The 24,504-nt window shown below is 30.7% G+C and overlaps 1 protein-coding gene across 5 annotated transcripts in view; it reads right to left on the bottom strand.

Moving 5' to 3' along the window:
* The window catches only part of LOC127291318 (protein PFC0760c), a 288,501-nt gene that overhangs the window by 24,443 nt on the left and 239,554 nt on the right, over positions 1–24,504 (bottom strand). For all 5 annotated transcript variants that reach the window (XM_051320387.1, XM_051320386.1, XM_051320388.1 and 2 more), the window contains one exon: positions 14,042–14,210. In XM_051320387.1, coding sequence (XP_051176344.1) covers positions 14,042–14,210 — 169 coding nt within the window. The remainder of the gene's footprint in view (positions 1–14,041; positions 14,211–24,504) is intronic.

Here is a 24,504-nt window from a genome sequence, read left to right on the forward strand (position 1 = left end):
TTTGATCACTTTACCCGAGATCCCCCATATGAGAGATTCTTTTTCAATCGCCCCAGCCCAAAAAGTCAATGTTCTGGGATTGGCTTCATACTTTGGTAAATTGTTGTCCTATATGATAGTAATAAATCCCTAAAATATAAACTCATTAAAAAAATATTTGTAGAAAGTAGAGGGGGTTAAAGTTTCGACCTTAAGGGTAACATTGTCATTTTCAAATCCGTAAAACTATGTGAAAAGTTAATGGATTTCAATTTATCTATAATGAATTTTAATGCATTTTTCACGTACTTTTCAAAAATGTATACAAAATTAAATAAAAATTTTTTTCCCCTTTTTTTCAAAATCAACCCTTATTTTTCGATTTTCACCCCATCGGGTTTTTTTTTTTTTTTTTTAATTTCATTGGAAAGCTGAGGTTTTTTCCCATGAGCTATGTAAATATGAAAATGGGACAACAACAATTTTGTGAGAAACAGATTATTAAAGTAGGCAGTGCCGATAAGGGGTATACCTGAAGATCATCTTTGAGGATTTAGGTAGGCACCGCCTAATTTAATATTATGTTTCTCACAAAATTGTTGTTGTCCCATTTTCGTATTTACATAGGTCATGGGAAAAAACCTCAGCTTTCCAATGAAAATAAAAAAAAAAAAAAAAAATACCCGAAGGGGTGAAAAGCGAAAAATAAGGGTTGATTTCGAAAAAAAAGGGTCAAAATTTTTTTTTTTAATTTTGTATACATTTTTGAAAAGTACGTGAAAAATGCATTAAAATTCATTATAGATAAATTAAAATCCATTTACTTTTGTCATAGTTATACAGATTTGCAAATGACAATGTTACACTTAACGGCACCCTTATCGGCACCGCCTACTTTAATATTCTGTTTCTCACAAAATTGTTGTTGTCCCATTTTCATATTTACATAGCTCATGGGAAAAAACCTCAGCTTTCCAATGAAAATAAAAAAAAAAAAAATACCCGAAGGGGTAAAATCGAAAAATAAGAGTTGATTTTGAAAAAAAGGGGTCAAAAATTTTTTTTTTTAAATTTCGTATACTTTTTTGAAAAGTACGTGAAAAATGCTTTAAAATTCATTCTAGATAAATTAAAATCCATTAACTTTTGTCATAGTTATACGGATTTGAAAATGACAACGTTACCCTTAACGTCAAAACTTCAACCCCCTCTACTTTCTACAAATATTTTTTTAATGAGTTTATATTTTAGGGATTTATTACTATCATATAGGACAACAATTTACCAAAGTATGAAGCCAATCTCAGAACATTGACTTTTTGGGCTGGGGCGATTGAAAAAGAATCTCTCATATATGATACATTAAACACAATACTTCTGCTTTAGATACGAGAGGATCGCGAGCACGAGTTGACTTGTTACGCGAGTAGGGTAATCATTCAAATAATATGTTTTGAAATGATGTTTTAAAGCTATAAATGTTTCTAGATTGCTTTTTGTTTACTATGTTGGTTCAAAAAGAATACTAACAAAAAATGTTAAGTCCCAGAAATGCCTTCGTTTCAACAAAACCAAGAAGTCGATGAAAATAACAGAGAGATTGCCCTACCTCTTCGAAAAAGACGAAAAGGGCATAGGGGGTTAAGTATGCAAAAGTTGCCCCCGCATATATTTGGCTAATATTGGCCCCATGTATTGGGGGGTCATTCACTTTTTTCTGCTCCACCAAATAAATTGGTTTAAAGATCAAAATTTTCCTTATTTTTCAAGCTTTAATACCGCACAAGAAAAATGAGGTGATTCAAAATAGTTAACTCACAATTTATTAAACAATGTTTGTTTTCTTTTTGCATTCTCATCACATGAGAAGGTATTATAATTGGTCAAAAATTGACTTTTTCTATTTCCATGAAATCTTTACGTTTTGAGGTGCCCTGAATCGAAAAATCATGGTCTGGCGAAAGTGTCTGTCTGTGTGTCTATATCTATGTATGTCCGTAGATACAAAATGTTGTTGACACAATAACTTTTGTAAATCGAAGCGAATCGACTTGCATTTTTTTTTCGTTTGCAATTATTTATTTAAAAAAAACGCACCAATTTTAGTGAAAATAGCAAATTTATGTTTAATTATAGAAAATCAAGGTTAAAATTCAAATATTTAAAAAAAACGAAATTCACCATTGGAAAGAGCCTGAAAAAACCTTCAAATAACATACCTCCCAAAATTTTTTTATTGCTTTTATGGACAGAAAAAATTTAAATAGTAGGCGGTGTCAAGGGAAAACTGATAAAATTGACCCCCCCCCCTCTATCTCCCCCAAAATTTCAAAAAAGTCAAAAAATTTTTTTGGAATATTTTACTATTAGGAAGGACAACAATTTCCCCAAGTTTCACTTTTTTTCGAGAAATCAATTTTTTTAACTCAGGACATTACACGTAAAATGCCTCAATTGTAGATATTTAAATACACTCAACAAATTTTCAAATTTTCATTTTTTTATTTTAAAAAAACAATTTTTGGATAATTAGACACACCTGGAGCCTATAATTCTTGACAGATTCGTATGAAACTTACAGATCATATCAATTAGGTTAAAATCTCGATATATAACAGCCACAAAAAAAAAATTTTTTTTTGTCCGGCGAACTAGACTAGTCATTTCTCACGTATTTTAGGTCGCTGAATCCGAATCCGGGGTCAGAATTCACAAGTTGGTTCGTTTTTTCTTTCTAACCTTACAAAACTTACATTTTCGGTATATTTTGAGAGAAAATGAAAAATCGTGAGCTAGTTTTGAAATTACGACCATGGATTACAGTTTAGAAGTTAAATTTACTTATCACTTAAATATATTCTTTAAATTAAAAATGGCGGATCCAATATAGATCGTATCAATTTAACAAAATTACATTCAGTATGTAAGACTCCCTATTTTAAATTACAAAAATCTGAATTTTTATTTACAGTCAACGATCAGAAAAACCCCCATCTACTAAATTTACTATTCTCACCAGCCATTTTGGATCCGCCATTTTTAATTTTGTTAAACTGACGCCAGAGTCGTAATCTGGGACCCAAAAAACCCACAAGTACCAAATTTCGAGCGAATCGGAACAATTTGTAAAATATCTGCCATTTTTGATCCGCCATTTTTAATTTAAAGAATATATTTAAGTGGTAAGTAAATTTAACTTCTAAACTGTAATCCATGGTCGTAATTTCAAAACTAGCTCATGATTTTTCATTTTCTCTCAAAATGTACCGAAAAAGTAAGTTTTTTGAGGTTAGAAAGAAAAAACGAAGCAACTTGTGAATTCTGACCCCGGATTCGGATTCAGCGACCCAAAATACGTGAGAAATGACTAGTCTAGTTCTCCGGACAAAAAAAAATTTTTTGTGGGGCTGTGTTATTTTGAATCACCTCATTTTTCTTGTGCGGTATTAAAGCTTGAAAAATAAGGAAAATTTTGATCTTTAAACCAATTTATTTGGTGGAGCAGAAAAAAGTGAATGACCCCCCAATACATGGGGCCAATATTAGCCAAATATATGCGGGGGCAACTTTTGCATACTTAACCCCCTATGCCCTTTTCGTCTTTTTCGAGGAGGTAGGGCAATCTCTCTGTTATTTTCATCGACTTCTTGGTTTTGTTGAAACGAAGGCATTTCTGGGACTAAACATTTTTTGTTAGAATTCTTTTTCAGCCAACATAGTAAACAAAAAGCAATCTAGAAACATTTATAGCTTTAAAACATCATTTCAAAATATATTATTTGAATGTGAGCCTCAGAGTTGCCAATGACCCTACCTAAACGCTACTGCGCTTGCGCTACGACAACTCTCTTATAGGTCGAAAAAAGCGCGCTTATATAAAATGCTTAATAATAAGAAAACGTTAATAAAACAATATAAAAATATTTTCACTATTGAATTTATTTTTTTTTTGTTAATTATATTGCTTCCTAATAAAAAAATACTAATTTCCTTAATATACTTAAGTATATAATAATAATAATAATAATAATTTTATTATATTTATATCATTATTGTCATTATTTTTTAAATAAAATATTCATAATCTATTATAATTATCATTATTTTCAATAAATTATTATTATAAATCTACAAAAGTATATTACATCTATATATATTTCAAAAAAATGAATTGAATTTTTTTTGTACTTTTTTCCCAATTCAAATTTTCCTCATAAAAAAGTACAAAAAAATTTCGCTAAATTTTTCAAAAAATATATATGTATATATCATAGATAATTAATTAATAACAATTTAATGATAATAACAAAAATAAATAATATATTACATAATTAATTAATAAATATTAAATTGATGATAATAATAATAGATTATATATTTTATAAAAAAATAATAACAATAATGATATAAATATAATAAAATTATTAATATTATAATTATTATTATTATTTTTACATACTTAAGTACATTAAGTAAATTAATATTTTTTTTATTAAGAAGCAATATAATTAACAAAAAAAAATAAATTCAATAGTGAAAATATTTTTATATTGTTTTATTAACGTTTTCTTATTATTAAGCATTTTATATAAGCGCGCTTTTTTCGACCTATAAGAGAGTTGTCGTAGCGCAAGCGCAGTAGCGTTTAGGTAGGGTCATTGGCAACTCTGGTGAGCCTGATAATGTAATATAAGAAAACTAATTTTAGTCTGAAATTATTATATGATTTCAGCTTACATTCAAAAAATCTAGAAACGAAACACGATCAGTAGATCATCATTTCATTTATTTCTATTCCATTCTACATCTTATTTGTATTGCATGTTTGCAAATTTGATTAAGTAAACTTAATAGATGTTGTATTATTATCCCTTATTTTCATTGATCTGGTTGTCGATTACATCATGCTTTTGTTAGTTGGATTATTATCCTTACCATTGTTGATCGGGTTATCGATTAGATCTTGCCTTTGTTCGTTGGCTTCTTATCCCTTATCTTTGTTTGTCGGTTTGTAGATTACATCTTGCCTTCGTTGGTTTAATAATTCCATCTTACATTTGTTTGTTGAATAATTTCATCTTGCTTTCGCAAGCTGGATTCGGCATTACATCTAGCCTTTATTGGATATATTGGATCCGCCATTTTGAATGTTTAAAAACGGACCTTAGATTCGTAATTATCGATCCCAAAAACCCCCGAGTAACCATTTTGAAGTAAATTGGATTGATTTTTAAAATTGTCGTCCACCATATTGGATGCGCCATTTTCGATTTGAAGAATATATTTAAGTGGTAAGTCAAGAAGACTACAGAACAGGAGGACACACTTAATGGTGGGTGTATGTAAAGGCACTAGATAGACTGGTCGGTGGGGCTTCTCGGTTTGGCCATTGTGCGATTTACGAATTTAACTTTCTGCGCACACTAATACATATACATGGTAAGCACATTGTCACACGTTGAAAATTTGAATTTTGTCTACATGCTAGCGGTTTTATTTACTTTATTTTCGAAAATTATTTAATTAAAAAATAGAATTAACTTAAAATGGTGCGAGTTTGCTGTGTAAAAAATTGCAATTCAAGTAGTTTAAGTGAAAAAGAAGATCGGAAACATTTGTTTTGTGTTCCCAAAGATGAGGTAAGTTGTACTTTTTGTAATTAAATATTTGAAATAAGTGTCTTAAATTAAAAATATACAAGATTTTGTATATTATGCTAAACAAAAGTAATGCAAAGTGACAGCTTGCAACAGCTGTTCATCGACATGTGTTAGTATGCGCTGAAGAGTTAAATTCGTTTACTACGCAACGGCCGAAATAAAGGCTCCACCGTCCTCCTATCCCACTATTCCCCCCACTGATTTCCATTAGAATCAAGCAAAGTTGGATCTCCTATCCTATAGTCTTCTTGTGGTAAGTAAATTTAACTTCTAAACTGGAATCCATGGTCGAAATTTCAAAACTAGGTTACGATTTTTCATTTTCTCTCAAAATGTACCGAAAAAGTAAGTTTTTTGAGGTTAGAAAGAAAAAACGAACCAACTTGTGAATTCTGACCCCGGATTCGGATTCAGCGACCCAAAATACATGAGAAATGACTAGTCTAGTTCGCCGGACAAAAAAAATCTTTTTTTGTGGGGCTGTTACATTTTAAACATTAAAAATCATTCTGTAAGTGACAATAAACAATATCAAGTGCAACGACCACAGACCCTATAAAATTAAATATTTTTAAATAACACATTTAAAACTGACGATGAGAGTGGCAATCACCCAGTGTGACCTCCACGTTCGAAAAAAAAGTATGACCTCGAAGGGTCATAACGAAACAAATTGCAGCTAAAAACCCTCGACAACTCTCATTAGCAAAACAAAGACATATACATATATATATATTTCAATAATAATGAGAAATTTCAAGGACTAATTGAATGTGCATGAATACAAAAATTATTATAAAATAATAATAATTAGATTTTTAAATTTTTTTCTTAAAGACGTATGATTATTTTAGATTTAAAAATGTTAGAACATTTTAAACTTGGAAACTGTAACTTTTAAATATTAAGAATGTTCAACGGCCACTAAAATTTTTTGACAAAGAAAGACCTCTAATTCTAAAAATGTCCCTAAGGTATCCATAAAACGACCCTAACATATAAATTAATTAAATAAAAATGGAAAACATATTTTTTGGATGTATTTATAATGTAATGATAAAATGACATACCTTGTCTACAAGAATTCTTTTTTCTACTTTTTCTTTAAAAAATCTCTTGAAACCAACTCAAGCGCTAACTATGAAACACTTGCTCAACTGTACATATTTTATGTTATTTGGCACAATCTAGCCCACTGCTCCATGTGGGCAAACAGCCGAGTTGTTTCTCCTGTCCCTAGTCTTCGCTACACAGTGGCCAGAATCTTTAATTTACTGTTCAAAAAAGTCACTGAACAAGATCATGCCAGAATAGTATATTGTGCATCTAGGGAGGAAAATGGTTGATTTCCACGAGTGTAGTTTGCAGTTCGAGGCGTAGCGAGCGCACGAGCCGCAGGCGAAGGTTTGCGAGTGAAGACGAGAACTGTAAAACACGAGTGGAAATCATTTTCATCCTGAGTTGCACATACTATTTTTTCTAACACACGTATACCGAAAGTTGAAACGCGGTAGTGTGGATACTATTGATGATGGTATGATTGTGTCTGGTAGTAGTATAGTTACTACTTGTGGTGTACCAGACGTTTGAGACTCACTATTGTTCATAGTTTGATTAATATGTAATACCTAATAACAACATCACCGGGAGGGAAAGTAACTTTCCCTCCCGCTCAGTGACGTCACCGGGAGGGAATGTAACTTTCCCTCCCGCTCGTCAGAAAAGACATACTTTTCTTCCGCTACACAGGTAAGAAATGGTGTACTTTCGGTGCGTGTGTTAGAAAAAAAATTTTTCATTCTGTCAGTCCCATAAAAAACGAATTTAAAGTGTCGAAAATCGCATTTTTGGCTTAAATATGAGGCATTTCATTTGAAAACGATCAGTCATGACTTAGATTTTTTTAATATTTCGTTTTTTTGTATTGTTTGGGGACTTAAATAAGTGTGAAAAATTTTAATTAAAAATCTTAAGTTTTTTTCAAGTTATTTACATTAACAAATTTAAGATACTTTTTTTCCTTTTCGCTATAACTTTTTCATTTTTCTTTGTACAGAAAAGTGTTTTCTATGTTTTTTCTTCAAAAATTATTGAATTTTAAGAAAATGATTTTTATTTTTAATATTTTATAATTTTTATATTATTTATTTAAAAAAAAAAATTTTTATTAATGTTTAAAGCTGTTATCGGGCTAATTTCGATCTAAAAAAATCATGAATATTCATCAATATTATACAAATTACATATTAAAATTTGGTGAATGCATTATGTTTTGTTCTCGAGAAAAAAATTTTTGAAATGTACCGTGCATGGCTCTAGCGGTCGCATCGGTCAGCGCTTGGGTTAGATCCTATGCTGCGCGCCGATAGAGCCATGCACGGTAAATTTCTTTTCACTATAACTTTTTCATTTTTCTTTGTACAGAAAAGTGTTTTAAATGTTTTTTCTTCAAAAATTATTGAATTTTAAGAAAATGATTTTTATTTTTAATATTTTTTAATTTTTATATTATTTATTTAAAAAAAATTTTTTTTTATTAATATTTAAACCTGTTATCGGGCTAATTTCGATCTAAAAAAATTCATGAATATTCTTCAATAATATACAAATTACATATTAAAATTTGGTGAATGCATTATGTTTTGTTCTCGAGAAAATTTTTTTTGAAATTTACCGTGCATGGCTCTATCGGCGCGCAGCATAGGATCTAACCCAAGCGCTGACCGATGCGACCGCTAGAGCCATGCACGGTACATTTCAAAAATTTTTTTCTCGAGAACAAAACATAATGCATTCACCAAATTTTAATATGTAATTTGTATAATATTGAAGAATATTCATGATTTTTTTTAGATCGAAATTAGCCCGATAACAGCTTTAAACATTAATAAAAAATTTTTTTTTAAATAAATAATATAAAAATTATAAAATATTAAAAATAAAAATCATTTTCTTAAAATTCAATAATTTTTGAAGAAAAAACATATAAAACACTTTTCTGTACAAAGAAAATTGAAAAGGTTATAGCGAAAAGGAAAAAAAGTATCTTAAATTTGTTAATGTAAATAACTTGAAAAAAACTTAAGATTTTTAATTAAAATTTTTCACACTTATTTAAGTCCCCAAACAATACAAAAAAACGAAATATTAAAAAAATCTAAGTCATGACTGATCGTTTTCAAATGAAATGCCTCATATATATTTCTAATTATCAACTTTAAGGCCCACATTTGAAAGATGATTGACAATCACGGGAAACCCATTTGTATCAAAAAATCGCTATCTCAAATAGTCAAAATTTGAATCATAATGATATCCCAGGGAGATCTTAGCGATATTTCTAGAATATTTTAACGATATACCAAGTTTATCCCAAGAATATCCCCACGATATCACTAGGATATCCCTGGAACATCCCAGGGATATCCCTAGAATATCCTCAGAATATCCTCATTTTATCCCCAGGATATCTCAAAAATACCCTACGTAACAGCGGTTTGGATGTTCTGAGAATATCCTCAGGATATCCTTTTGTTGTGAGGGGCATTTGAAAAGAGCATTGACCTCGTGGGATGTTACCAGTACTCGGTAAAAGTTCGTCTTTCCAAACGTCTTGATCCCATGCTGGCAAAGACTAATGAATCAAAGCTTAAGGGGGGGGGGTATGGTTAATTCGGTGTAAAAAAGGCACTTTTTTAATAATTTTTTTCGATGATATAAAGTGTGTTACTTTATTAACTTAATTTCTAAATATTAATACAATATTTGAAGTATATTTTCCTAAATTCTCTTTAAAAAATATTGCAAATTCAACGCGTGGCAGTAAATCTATTCAGGAGCCTCGTAAAAAATGGATTTGCGGTGTTCAACGTAACTCGCAACAGATTCATCTAAATCCAAAAAAAATTTTTGTTAAAGGAGATGTTTTTCTAGTTAACTACGAGAATGTTTATTTTTTTTATTTTTTGCAGCACTTGATACCAAAAAACTTGATTTTCGCTGAAAAAATCGATCTATTTTATACTGCATAATTAATATTTATTAAAAAAAAGCTCTCGTAGTTACCTGGGGAATTTAGTCAAGAAGAACTGTGCCAAATTTCAGAACGATTGGTTCAGTAGATTTTGAGATATCGTGAACATGGACTTCAAAAATGTCATTTCGAGAAAAACGCAATTTTAAATTTTGACAATTTTTGAAATCTGACTTCAGATTTGTAATCAGCGACCCCAAAATTTATCCATACACATTAACGACATCAGAAAACATTCCGAAATGTCCGTAAAAGGTTAAACACAAACTAAATTCGAAATATACGAAAACACAGCCCGCAGAGTAACCGACACTTGAATGCTCAAATGCTCATAACTTCGTCAATGTTTCTCCAATCAGCTTGAAATTTGTACACAATATTCTTGAAATATTATACATTTATTTAAAAAAATAAAATTTTTGAAATAAAACTGATAAGAACATTAAACATTTAACTTTACTTTTCTCTTGTGACAGCAACTATTAAATAATCTATCTAACCGACTTTCACACAAGAAATGTAACGCACTACTAAACTTACATTATTTATTTATTTATTTCAAAAATAGACGGGCTTACAAAAGAAAAGAAAATGCCCTTTCGTACTAAGTACTAAGAATATAAAGAAATTGTTAAGAAATTTACAAAATTCAATTTAACCCTCGGAGCACATACTGGGTCACACAGACCCTGTCATTAATTTCAATGAAGTGTAATTTGAAAAGTCGGCAATACAACACGAACCTAAGGCCATATAGTGGTAACTAACTAATAAGGAATAATAAGTAACATGATAATCCAAAGAAAATAATAAAATACTAGTAAATATGTTATTAAAAAAGTAGTTTTAAAAAGTTGTGTCGAAAATCACATTTTTATCGTCTTAAAAGTTACCTTCGTTAAACTACAAAATAAATACCTTTTTTAAAAAATAAAATAAGGTGGTATTTTTTCCCTTATTCTAACACACTTCGAGAATATAAATCCCAATTTTTAGCTTAAAATATTAAAAATTACAAAAGTTACATTTTTTTTAAATTCAATTTTTTCTTTTTAATTAGTTAACTTCACGAATTTTTTTTCAATATGCAAATAATTTAATAATATTTCTAAACTGCATATTCTTATTTTACAAGGTTCAATGAATAAAAAAATATTTTTTTTGTGTTGATCAGTCCAATAGTTCAAAAATGGGGGAGTTTTGTAAAGTAAACAGGGTCAAAGCGACCCAGACTGTGCTACTTGTTCGAAAAAAGAGGTGTGTGCTCCGAGGATTAAAGTAAAACTAAAAGTAAGCGCTAGGTGGTATTATTGTTGTTAAAATCAAATAATAAGTTTCGCAGTGCTGTAGTGAATGCGTTTAAAGAAGCATTAAAAAAGTCTATCGTAGGGCAGAATATATTTGCTTCATCACAAATTCTCTCATAAATTATGTTACTTCCATAGTTAGTATTGTGTCGTTCAATTTTAAATAACTGCCGTTTTCTGAGACCTATCTCGGGAACATAAAAATTAATGTTTGACAAAATTTCTGGACAATCTATATAATTGTTCAGGATTCTATATAAAAAAATTAAGTGAGCCTTTAAGAACATCGATGAGATTGAAGGTATTTTAAATAAATTCATGAGATCAGAGTAATCATGGTTTTGATAGTTTCGCACAATACCGCACTGTCTTGCCAAAAAACGCAGAAAAATATTTTGTACACGCTCAAAACGCAACATATCATTTTCTGTATAGGGTTTCCACGCAACAAAATTGCAAATCAAAATGGACCTCGCAAGAGAATAGTACAATGTTTTTAGGGTCGATATATCAAAAAAAAACTTACCGTTTCTTGTGACAAAGCCGAGGGTCCTGAGAGCCTTGTTTATAGTTAATGAAATATGTTCATCAAGTGAGAAAGTATTTGTAAACATTATACCCAGGTCTCGAACCGAGGTTCCTCTCAATAACTTATCGTCTCCAATTTTATAATCAAATAAAATTGGATTCTTTTTTTTGAAAAAGTAAATGTCAAACACTTGTTAATATTAAAGAAAAGAAAATTTGCCTGTGACATGTGACATGACAAATCATGTAAGCGTTTAAGGTCAGATTGTATGTTTTCAAAATCAGTTTCGTTACATATAGATTTGTAAATTTTAAGATCATCAGCAAATAAGCTAAATGAACAATGCTGAAAAACAAAAGAAACATCATTGATATAAAGTATGAATAGTAGAGGACCAAGGTTCGAACCTTGGGGAACACCAGAGGTAGGTATGAAAATATTTGAATATGCATAACCAACTCGTACCGACGATGGTCGATCTGACAAATAACTATTTATCCATCTCGTAATTATTGTAGAGAATCCCAAGGCCTTAAGCTTTGCCACAAGAATACCATGGTTTATCTTGTCGAAAGCCTTCGAAAAATCAGTATATATAGCATCTACTTGATATTTACTTTCTAAAGCATTAATTACATAACTTGTAAATATACATAAGTTTGTGATAACGGATCTTTTTCTCATGAATTATACTTTCATCAAACGTAAATAATTCTGTGGAACTTTATTTTCATCGAAATCTTCATAGGATTTAATTGCAACTTCCATAGTGTCTAACTTTTGTTTATTATTCTTAACGATTTTACATGCGAAATTCACTTCTTGATGCAGTTTCTTTTTATCTTCTAGATATCCTGAGGATGTCCTACAGATAACCAACAGATTTCCTGGGGATATGTTTTTGTATATTTGAAGGATATCCTGCATTATCCTATGGATATCTTATGAATATTGACATTTCCGCTCTCCAAGATATCCTGCAATTACTCGCCGGATATCCGATGCTATTAGGGTATTATTTAACACGTGAAACAATATTCAACCCGCTTTTTATTTATGTAATTAATTTTCAAAAAGCCACCTTCCACTAATGTCAAACATGAATTTTTTTCCTTTATCAAAATATATTCAATACCAATTTTCTCCTTAAAATTTATATATCTTTAATGCCAATGTTATCCAATACCAAAATTTTACCAAAACCCAGCTTCCACTATTATCAAATAATAAATATTTTTTTCCAATATCAAAATATATTCAATACCAATTTCATCCTTAAAATCCAAATATCTTTAATGACAATCTTATCCACAACAAAAAAATAATTCAAAACAATATTCAGCTCACAAATTATTATTTAACCCAGAAAATAATTTTAATTAGTAAAACAATATTCAGCCCGCTTTTTTTCTATTTAATTAATTTTCCAAAATCTAGCATCCACTATTATAAAACAATCAATATTTTTTTCCAATATCAAAATAAATATTCAAAACAAATTTTATCCACTATCATATTTTGTCCTCAAAATCCAAATATCCTTAATGCCAATGTTATCCAGTATATAGAAACTAAATGAAAGGAAGTATTTTTTATATATGTGTATCCTGGGACCATTTTGAATGTTTAAAAACCGATATTATATTTGTGATCAGCGACCTGCAATACACACGAATAACAAGTTCCAGACGAGGCACAATCAATCTTTTCCAGAGTCATGATCTCAAATGCTAGTTTCCAGTGTTCTCGTCCAAGTCGAGAATTACCCAGATTTTTCAATACCTTCACAAAAACTCCTATAGCCGTAAGCTTTAGCCTTGTCTTTTTATAAGAGTTACAGGCAGAATGGTACAACGTCCATGCCCGTGCGTTGATTCCTATTTTTCTTTGTCACTTATAGTTTTTATATTTCTGAATACTTTTACTAAAAGTTATAAACAACAGAAAAATGGTTAAAAATGTTATAATGCTTAAATTGAAAAATTACAGTCAGTATGATACACCAGTAACGGGACAAGTTATCACTTTTATTTACCCAAAATTTGATAATATTCCTAATGTAAAAATTCAGTTATGGAGTTGTTAACGTATTCGATCTGCTAAAAATAATTGTATTAGAAATCATAACAAAATTTCAATTATATTAATTCATTACCATCGATTAATAGAATACCGAATGTATCATTGCGAGATGGATCAAGAAATCTGATACCATCATTAAGATTTCATTTTTTTTAAAGAAACCCAAAATTCTTGAGTAAACACAAAATTAATAGAGTAGTGGATATTTTATAGGACCAACATGAATTCGGTTTTTTAGTGCAGCGAAGACAGAGTTGTTTGTTTTGCTTTAAGGGGAGGTTCTCATTGCAGGGGTTCAAAAATATAATTTTTTTCCTTTTTCGAAAGATGTGCATTTAGGATGTCTACTTTACAAAAAATTTTGGTTTTGTGTTCTACGTTCAAAACAGTAGAATGCAGTATTGGAATATTGAATAAATAAATAAAAAAGATTAAAAATTTGTAAAGTTACCTAAAACAACTGACACGTAAACTAGCTTCAAGATCAGCAGCCGATTGTAATTCCAAACCAAGGCACGCTTGAAAGTTTTGATCATTTTCTCTTTTAATAGAGTATATCCTTCCACAAAATTTTGAAAATCCTCCTGGCATCAGAACGCAAACTGGTTTAGGACGTTTACCTAAAATAATTAAAAAAAATAAAATACAAATATAACGAACAAATTATGGATATCTGTTCTAAAGTTCGTCGTAAAAATAAGAAAGTTCCTCGAGTACAATAAAATATAAGTAAATATAGTACAGTATGGGTCAATTATATAGTTTTTGAAGTTTATATTACGTATTGCGACACCGACCAACAGAAGCGTCTTCTAATAGTAATAAAAAATTATTACAAACTATATCATAAAACAAATATTCTAAATGAGTCATATGATGCACACATTTAAATTTAAAACCCATAATGAAAGTCATTGTTCTGCAGTTTATAAAATTTTTAGTAATATCACCGATGGAAGAAAACAAAAATTATAAGACCAAAAACTTAAATGTCCGACGTACGTTTTTATAGAAAAGTGATTTTTATTATTTAAATTTCTTGAATGAATTGAATTTCTTTGATCAATGACATTAAAATTTCTCAAACAAGTATGAAAAAGTATTTAAAAAATTTATTTTGGATATATATGGGACGTTCTTTGTCAACCGGACCACCCCACCTCTCCATAATTGGTTTAATTTAAAAAAAATTTAGCATATTGGAAAAATTAGCTTGGAATGTCTACTTTTTAATCCCGTTGAGCGCTTTTTGAAATTCAAAATGGCGACTTAAATATGGCGCCTAAACGACATAAAAAACACAAAAAATTCACTAATATGATCTATATTATTGTTTAAAGCTTCACATATGACGATAAAAATAACGACAACATAGTTTACTTACAAACTGATAACGTATCTCCTTTCAAAATTCAAAAATTCAAAATGGCGGATTAAATATGGCTGATAAAATTAAAAATTGAGCTAGGCTCGTGAAAGTTACAACTCGGGGGTTTTCGAGATTGCAGGTTACAAATTTTATGTCAGTTTTTAAAAATTATAAATGGCGGATTTAAAATGGCGGACCAAAAATTTAAAAAATTGAGCTAATTTTGTAAAAATGTCTACATAGGGGTTTTTTTGGTCGCTGATTACAAATCCTATGTCAGTTTTAAAAAATTTTAAATGGTTGATGACAAATCTCTATTTAAAATTCAAAATAGCGAATAGAATTAAAAAATTAATCTAGTGTTGTGATTATTAATTAAATAATCCTCACGTAATTTCCATAAAAAGTTATCTGGCGTTGTATTTTCTAAGTTCAAATGGCACTTTTTTACGTTCAATATAAAAAAGTTAGATCAATTTTTTAAATTTTGGTCCACCATTTTGATTTTTGAAAAAGTAATGATGAATTCGTAAAGATTGTCCTGAAAAACCCTTAGGTAGACATTTTAACGAGTTTAGCTCAATTTTTTAGATTTTTGGTTAGCCATTTAGAATATTTAAAAAGTAACCACAGATTTGTAATCAATGACCCCGAAAACCCCGGAGTAAAAAATTTCACGTGTTTAACTTAATTATTTAAATTTTGGGCTACTAATTTGAGTCCGCCATTTTGAATTTTTAAAAACTAATAAAGGACCTGTAATCAGCGACCCCAAAAACCCCCGAGTAACAAGTTTCAGTCGAATCTAAACGATTTTTCAATTTTTGTCCGCCATATTGGATCCGCCATTTTGGATTTTTGAAAACTAACACCGGATTCGTAATCAGCGACCCCAAAATCACTCGAGTAGCCACTTTTGTAACATTAACTTTTTAAATTTTTCTCATTTTAAATTTACCCGCCTTTTACTTTGTAGTTTTCTTTTTCTCCGCTAGGTGGTGACATCTAAGTTCACTCACTAGCGAGACGCATAGGAAAATATATAAGTATAGGATAGATTTAGGTTAAAATATTACTAATTTTTCGTAGACTTTCGCAGGTGAGTAGTGCTTTTGTGTTCTATACGTTTAAATCAGTTCTTTTCAGAGCTATTCTGTTTCTTTCTTTCTTTTAGAAATACCAAATCATCGTGGAAAAGGTTTCCGTCCAATTTCAAAAAAAATTCGTGAAAGATTTCCTGATGCTCATGTCAATTCGAAGATATGTGCTAATTGTAGGCTTCAACTTGGAAAGCAAAATAATGCCTTTCATTCGAAACAATTTGATCCTAACAATAGCAACTCACATAAAACCGTTAATACTGATATGATCAATAACAGTATCAGTGATTCAGAAACAGATGATATTCCATTTATTAAATCTTTTAGACTTGAAGAGTTAGAAGATTTATTTTGTGGTTTGAAGGACAAATTCTTAAGCTTGCCTGCAAATGATCCTATAAGATTCACGATTCTTACCGTAGCTCCATTATCATGGAGCATTCGCAAAATAGCTACAGAATTTGGAACCTAACGACGATTAGCTAAAAAAAGCCAGAACTTTATGATAGAATAGTAAAGTTTTAGCTTCAACCACTTCTAAGGCTGGAAAGAGGTTACCTGAAGATACTGTGAATAAAGTTATCGAATTTTATAACAGCGACCTCTACAGTAGAGTGATGTCTGGTAAAAAAGATACTGAATCAGTAAAAATTGATGGAAAAAGATCTGTATTTCAAAAACGCTTGTTGCTAGCAGATTTAAAAGAGTTGCATCAGGAATTTAAAAAAATGAATTCTAATAACCCAGTTAGTTTTAGTACATTTTCTAAGCTTCGGCCAAAACATTGTGTTTTCGCTGGAGGTTCCGGTACACATTCTGTATGTGTATGCGTAATTCACGAAAATTGTAAATTAATGCTTGATGCGCTAAACATTAAAGAGATTACAAAAACAATGAATCAACCAATTGAAAATTATAAAGAATGTCTGCGACTCATTACATGTAAGGATCCAATTGCATTATGTCTTTTAGCTAACTGCAAAGACTGCCCTAGCATTGAAGACTTCTCAGAAATGATGATAAATATTTTAAATGAAGCATGCATCGAGAATGTTTTATGCAGTTTATGGACATCAACTGACAGATCAAATTTAATAACGAGCAAATTATCGAACATCGAATTTGTTGATGAACTTTGCAAAAAACTAATTAAACTGAAACCACATTCATTCATATCTAAGCAGCAATCAATGTACCTTGAAGATAGGAAGCAAAATTTGAAAGAAGCAGAAGTATTGGTACTGTATGATTTTTCCGAGAACTATGCCTACACTGAGAGAAGAAAAGCACAGAATCCGTACTGTGACGACCGCCGGCCGTGTAAAATAGGTGTCAGTATCCGTTCTTTAGTTTTGTTCAATTGGTGTCGTTCATAGTTCAGATACTAAGCTCTAGCAGGGCGGCTGCGGTGTGAACTAAGTTATACGGAATCTGTCTCATAGCGACCGACAGATACTGTACTTCTGAACAGTTCATATCTGTGTACAGTATCTATACTCAAGCCAAGTACAACATCCATTTCACATTTTAGTACGGCATCTATCACACAGTGACGCTGCTGCTGCGCTCAACTTGGTGTACAGATGCTGAACTTCTCCATTTCAGATTCCGTGCTTTTCTTCTTTCAGTGTACGTAATACAAAATGCTTCTCAAGCATTTCAATATAATAATGATCAATGCACTTTAATGCAAGTTGTTTATTACTATAATGATGGTAAAGAAATAAAACATAAAAGTCTTGTGTTTTTGTCTAACTGTTTAAAACATGATACAACAGCTGTTTATGTTGTTCAAGGACAATTGTTAAAAGAAATAAAAAAGAATACGAAACTGAGTCGAGTTATTTATTACTCAGATGGTGCAAAACAGCATATTAAAATTCGGTACCAAGTGACTAATTTATTAAAGCATGAAGATAATTTTGGAATTCCAGCAGACTGGTATTTTCATGCAACGGCACATGGCTAAAATTCTTAAGGTGGCATAGGGGACATTTTAAAACGCGAAGCTACCAGAGCAAGCTTACAAGCATCTGGTACTCAGTCAATTACAAATTCGACAAGTCTTTTTAATTAGGCAAAACAATATTTCTCTCAACTTGAGGTTATGTATTTTAGTAAGGAAATGCATAGAAAAGCAGAAATGCACCTCAAAAACGCTTTTCTGATGCCAAAGCAGTTCCAAGCATTTCGACGCAACATGCTTTTATCGCACTTCCATCAAAAAAATTACTAATAAAAACACACTCTTTTGCTGAAGATGGTATAATGTTTTCATAAACTTAAAATATGAAACAAGTAATTTTATTTCAAATTTTAGCTTTTTAAAGTCATCCTTCAAAACTAATAATTAAAATTTATAAGCTAAAAATGTAGGCCAAATTAGATCTGCCATTTTAAATTTAAAAAAACTGATATCAAATTCGTAACCAGCGACTTCAAAAACCACCGAGTAGTCATTATTACAAGACTAGCCTAATTTTTTAATTCTATCCGCTATTTTGAATTTTAAATAGAGATTAGTCATCAACCATTTAAAAGTTTTTTAAAACTTACATCGGATTTGTAATCAGCTACCAAAAAACCCCTATGTAGACATTTTTACGAAATTAGCTCAATTTTTTAAATTTTTGGTCCGACTTTTTGAATCCGCCATTTATAATTTTTAAAAACTGACATAAAATTTGTAACCAGCAATCTCGAAAACCCCCGAGTTGTAATTTTCACGAGCCTAGCTCAATTTTTAATTTTATCCGCCATGTTTCATCCGCCATTTTGAATTTTTGAATTTTGAAAGGAGATACGTTATCAGTTTGTAAGTAAACTATGTTGTCGTTATTTTTATTGTCATATGTGAAGCTTTAATTAATAATATAGATCATATTAGTTGATTTTTTGTGTTTTTTATGACGTTTAGGCGCCATATTTACGTCGCCATTTTGAATTTTAAAAAGCGCCCAACAGGATTAAAAAGTAGACATTCCAAGCTAATTTTTCCAATATGCTAAATTTTTTTTAAATTGAACCAATTATGGAGAGATGGGGTGATCCGGTTGAGAAAGAACGTCACATATATATATATATATATATATATATATTATATATTTTGAATTTTAAAAATCTGACTCTAGATTCGAAATCAGCGACCCCAAAACCCCCTGAGTAACAAGGTTTAAGCAAATTCGAGTTTTTTTAAAAAAATTTGCTTGTTGTATTAAATCCGACATGTTTTTTGGGGTTAGGAAAAAATCCTGACTTGCTGGAACAAAATTGACTTCAGATTCATATTCAGCGACCCAAAAAACTCGCGAGTAACAAATTTTAAGTGAATTTAATCTATTTTTATTTTAATTTTCCGCCATATTAGATCCGCCATCTTGAATTTTAAAAAGTGCCACTTTGCTTTTCAAAATAGACGTAAATACCTAAAATTTGAGACCTAATTGAACTCTTTTCGTCCAAACCATTTTTGGGGGGAGCAATTCTCCCGTTGAGAAAGAATGCCCCATATATATATATATATATATGAGGCATTCTTTGTCAACTGAAGGCCCCTTCTGCCCAAAAATAGTTTAAATATAAAAAATCGGGCATAGACTTATCACTTCAATAAAAACAAATACTTTTTAATATTGTGTGGCTTTTTTGAAAATTCAAGCGAAATAGTGGCAAAGTAACTTTAAATTCATTAAAGTTAGGTAAAGAGAAAGAGAAGAGCGATTGTTTCATTGTTTAATTTTAAAAAAAAGAGAAAGTAGTTTGTATTCCAATATCGAGAGGAAACCAACTCGATTATGTGTATCTGTAGTGTAGCCGAGAGGAAAACCAGCTCGGTAATGTAGGTGTGTAATGTATCCGAGAGGAAAACCAGCTCGGTACTATGTCGCACAATATACTACTATTGAGAGGAAAACCAACTCGATATAGTAGTGATGTGTGAGAGGAAAACCAACTCGACACTGTGTATGTGTAGTGTAGCCGAGAAGAAAACCAGCTCGGTATTGTGTGTAATATACTGATATTGAGAGGAAGCTAGCTCAATATAGTATGTGTAGCTAGGTATTGAGAGGAAACCAACTCGATACCGTGTGTGTGTAGTAGTTCCGAGAGGAAACCAGCTCGGTCGTAAGCCAATTCGAGAGGAAACCAGCTCGATTTTGAATTGTTGAGAGGAAAGCCAGCGAAAACAATGAGTTTAGAAGGCTCTAGTATCGAGAGGAAACCAACTCGATACGTAGAGTGTTTTGCGTCTGAAAGTGTAAAACGTTAGAGTCGGGGGGGGGGTAGTGTTGATTGAAACGAGTCAATGTATGAGTGATCGTTTATTTCAAAAGTACAGTGTGTCGAAAAAAGTTTAAGTCCCACAAGGGCGAAAATTTTTAAGTACCAATATCGAAGAAATATTCTAAGTCGGAGATTCGGAAAAATTTCTAAGTTCGATGACTCGAAATTTTGTTAAGTCCAACAACTCAGAATTTTTCTAAGTATTGAGTAGTGTGGCAAAGTGGGAGAATTTTAGAGAGAGGGCAAAAATCAGCGTTCGCGTTTCTTACCCTCGACGCAATCCGAATGCGCGTACGGTTCACGCGTTTCGCTTTAGCCAAGGGTCAAGTCGCGCGTCTTTTCGCGAAACTTGCTCTATCTTCAAGATTCTCTCTCATCCCTGCTTAACCATTCCTAATTAACATAATTAATATATTTAATTAATAATTAATATCTTACTTAATAAGTGTGATATATGATAATAATATTATAATATTAAAATATAGTTTATTAATATAATATGTTACAAATACGGATATGTATGTGTAACATACTACATATTTACTATAAGTTAACAATATAATATTATCCGTATTAAACACACACACACACATATATATATATATACATATATTTATAACATTATAAATTATAAATCACTACAACAATAATATCTACCATTAACAATTAACAAATTATAATTATTGTAATAACAATTATAATTAATAACTAGTTAATAATAATTTATTATGATACAATAATTATTTATAATAAATTATGCTATAAGTGATCTACAAGATATAAAAAACACATCTAACTTCGAACATAACTTTTTATTTAAATAAATAATTGAAAATTCAGCTCGGAAAAGTATCCGGCGAACAGAAGGTTAAAAGAAGTGGCGCGAGGAAAGCAAAGGCCTGTCGCGTTAATAGTGGGAGGTGCAAGGATGAATAGAGATGGGCCGTAAGGCGAAAGTGGAGAGAGCGAATAGGGAAAAGAGTGGAAAGCGTGAAATGAAAAGGGGCACGCCGATGGGATGTTTGGAAAAGTGTAGAGAAAACACGTCACCAATGACTCGGCTAAGGACAAGAATTCATGAAGATGTAGCAAAGTTTTTGCATTCTTTATGAATTCTCGTTACCCCCATCAGTGACATGTATCAAATTAATTAAATTCACTTGAAAATTGGTACTCGAGGATTTTTGGGGTCACTGATTACTGCCATCAATTTTGACTTATTTACCTTTTTTGCGCCAGGTATTATTCTGCTTATTAAATTACTTTGATAAAATCCGTTTATCTTCTCTTTTGTTATTTCTGGTGTTTGTTTGACAGCTTTTGCAACAGCTGTACGACAGTTTCTATTAAAATACCCTTCGCTGCTTTCAATTATTTGCTTTTTTTGCTAATCTTTCTTAGTAACTAAATTCCCTGGCAATTTTTTTATACTCCAACATGATAAAAGGATTGTGAAAATTACCAGTCTCTGTGAGGCATTTAAATTTAATTTGCAAACTTTTTTTGTGATTCATCTAGTATCTCTTCAAGTTCTATTTCTCGTTGTGATAATGAAGATAAAGTGTACATTAAATCGACTGCCTCATCTGCATTACACTCAGAAATTTTAATATCATCTGTTTATAAAATTTTATACTTTCGATAGGAATAACAAATTTACGAATTTTCTAAAATATTTGGGAATTTTCTATTCAGATTTTTTGCCAATACTCGAAATAATTTACCTTCGTGCCCTTCTCTTTTTTAATTTTTTTATTGTATTGTATTTTTTACAGCATTTATCTAGATGAACACTTCTCGTGACAATTCTTTAATATTTCAATACTCAAAACAAAACAAAAATAACGAAAAAATGTCATAAATAAAAATTATATAAACATGAAAGACAAAAACTTTAAACGCCAAAGGATAACACGATGTGAAAAATTGATTGTATTTTGTTTCCTTGGTTTTGTGTATATTGCAAAAACAAAATACAATCATATTTTCACATCGAGTTGTCATTTGACGTTAAAAGTTTGTATCCAATAATGGTTATTTGATTTTTATTCAAATTATCACTTTCTTTTGAGTATTGAAATATTAAATAAATGTCAGATGTAAAGGGAAGTGTTCATCTAGATATATGCTGTAATACTTGCGAAAGAGAAGGGCACAAAGGTAAAGGATTACGAGTATTGTCCAAAAATCTAAAAAGAAAATTCCCAAATATTTTAGAAAATTCGAAAATTTGTGATGACTGTTGAAAGTATAAAACGCCATGTACAGATGATAATAAAATTTCGGAGTGTAATGCAGATGGGATAGTCGATTCACTGCAATGGACACTGCATCTTTATTATCTGTAAATCATGACTCTTCAAAAGACAGATCACAACGAGAAATAGAACTTGAAGAGATGCTAAATGAATTAAAACAAAAGTTTGCGAGTTTAGAGTTAAATGATCCAAAGAAACTGGTAATTTTAACGATCCTTCCATCTTGTTGCAGCATAAAAAAATTGCCAGAGAATTTAGTTGCTCAGAAAGGTTAGCGAAAAAAGCAAAACAACTGAAAGCTGCAAAGGGTATTTTAGGAGAAACTGTTGCAAAAGCTGGTAAACAATTACCTGAAATAACTAAAGAGAAGATAAATGGATTTTATCAATGTGATTTAATAAGCCGAATAATGCCTGGCGTAAAAGAACTTAAATCCGTCAAAATTGATGGAAAACGTGTTCTCAAGCAAAAACGACTATTGCTTCTAGATTTAAATGGTCTCTACTCGAAATATAAAAATCTGCATCCAGACTGTCCAGTCAGTTTTAGCTTTGCAGAAATGCGTCCTCAGCACTGCATTTTAATGGGAAGTAGTGGAACACATACTGTGTGCGTTTGTACTACCCACCAAAACTGCAAACTGATGTTTGATTCCATTGATTTCGAAAACCTGACAAAGGAATCAGAAAATCCAGTTACTAATTATAAAGATACTCTTTCTCAAATAATGTGTAAAAACTCAACTACTGCTTGCAATATTGATGATTGTAAAGATTTTCCAGACAGCACAGAATTAATCAACTATTTAAAAGAGTGTTTACTAGATAATAATATTTTTCAAGTGATTTTTAGTCAGTAGTTTGCTATTTTGCATAACTGTTTTATTTTCTTATCTGACTGCACTCAACATGACACTTCTGCTGTCAGCTCCTCCAGTTCCACAAATTCAAAAAAAGCCACTCATTCACCGTGTTAAGTAAAAAAAATTTATTGATCAAACGGTTCTCAAATGCTACTGATGGTATAACGTTTGTCTTTTAAAAAAGTTAATTTAAAAAAAAATATTAAAAACCCAAAAAAATTTAAAAATGTTTAAAAAATTAAAAAAAATTAAAAATTATTTCTTAAAGTAAAAAAAAGTAATTTGGGTTCATATGTTAATTGTGATGACAGTGTCAACTCTGTAAAATACAGAGAACTTTTATTTAAATTTTGAAATTAGTCTGAAAATTTTTTCCATTTTCAATAGTTTTTTTTTATTTCTGGTATTATAAGACGTTGTACGGTGTACACAGCAGAGGTGTCATGTTGAGTGCAGTCAGATAAGAAAATACAACTTTTCTACTCTATTTTAGATTCCCCTTGAACTGAATTTTGAGGAACATACTCATAATTTTCAGCAAAATCTAAGATTACCAGATTACTTTGTCAAGAAGATGAGTTTTTCGATTTCCGAAATAATCCGCTTGTTTTTTTTGCAATAAATGAATGAGATTTTAGAACTGAGAGTTTACGACATAACACAGCCCCACAAAAAAATGTGTCATGTACTTTTGACCGGAATACCCTATCCCTATGTATTTTGACGCGCTGAACACGAATCCGAAGTCCGTTTTGCTCCATCACGTCAGGATTTTTTTCTAACCTCAAAAAACATGTCGGATTATAAGAGATAGGCGATTTTTTAAAAAATTAATTTATTTACTTCAAACTTGGTATCTAGGGGTTTTTTGGGTCGCTGATTACGAAGCTGACGTCAGATTTAAAAAAAACAAAAAAATACGTGTCAAATTGTTTTCAAAAAACTACAAAACTGCCAAGTTTCAGTAAAAACGGCGTACGGCACTTCCCTAGTGTTACTTGTCAGCAACATAGAAAACCCGTAGATACCAAATTTCATAAA

Source organism: Leptopilina boulardi, unplaced genomic scaffold (genome assembly GCF_019393585.1).
Source record: "Leptopilina boulardi isolate dan_hultmark-lab unplaced genomic scaffold, ZJU_Lbou_2.1 LbouV2_131, whole genome shotgun sequence".
Taxonomy (NCBI): domain Eukaryota; kingdom Metazoa; phylum Arthropoda; class Insecta; order Hymenoptera; family Figitidae; genus Leptopilina; species Leptopilina boulardi.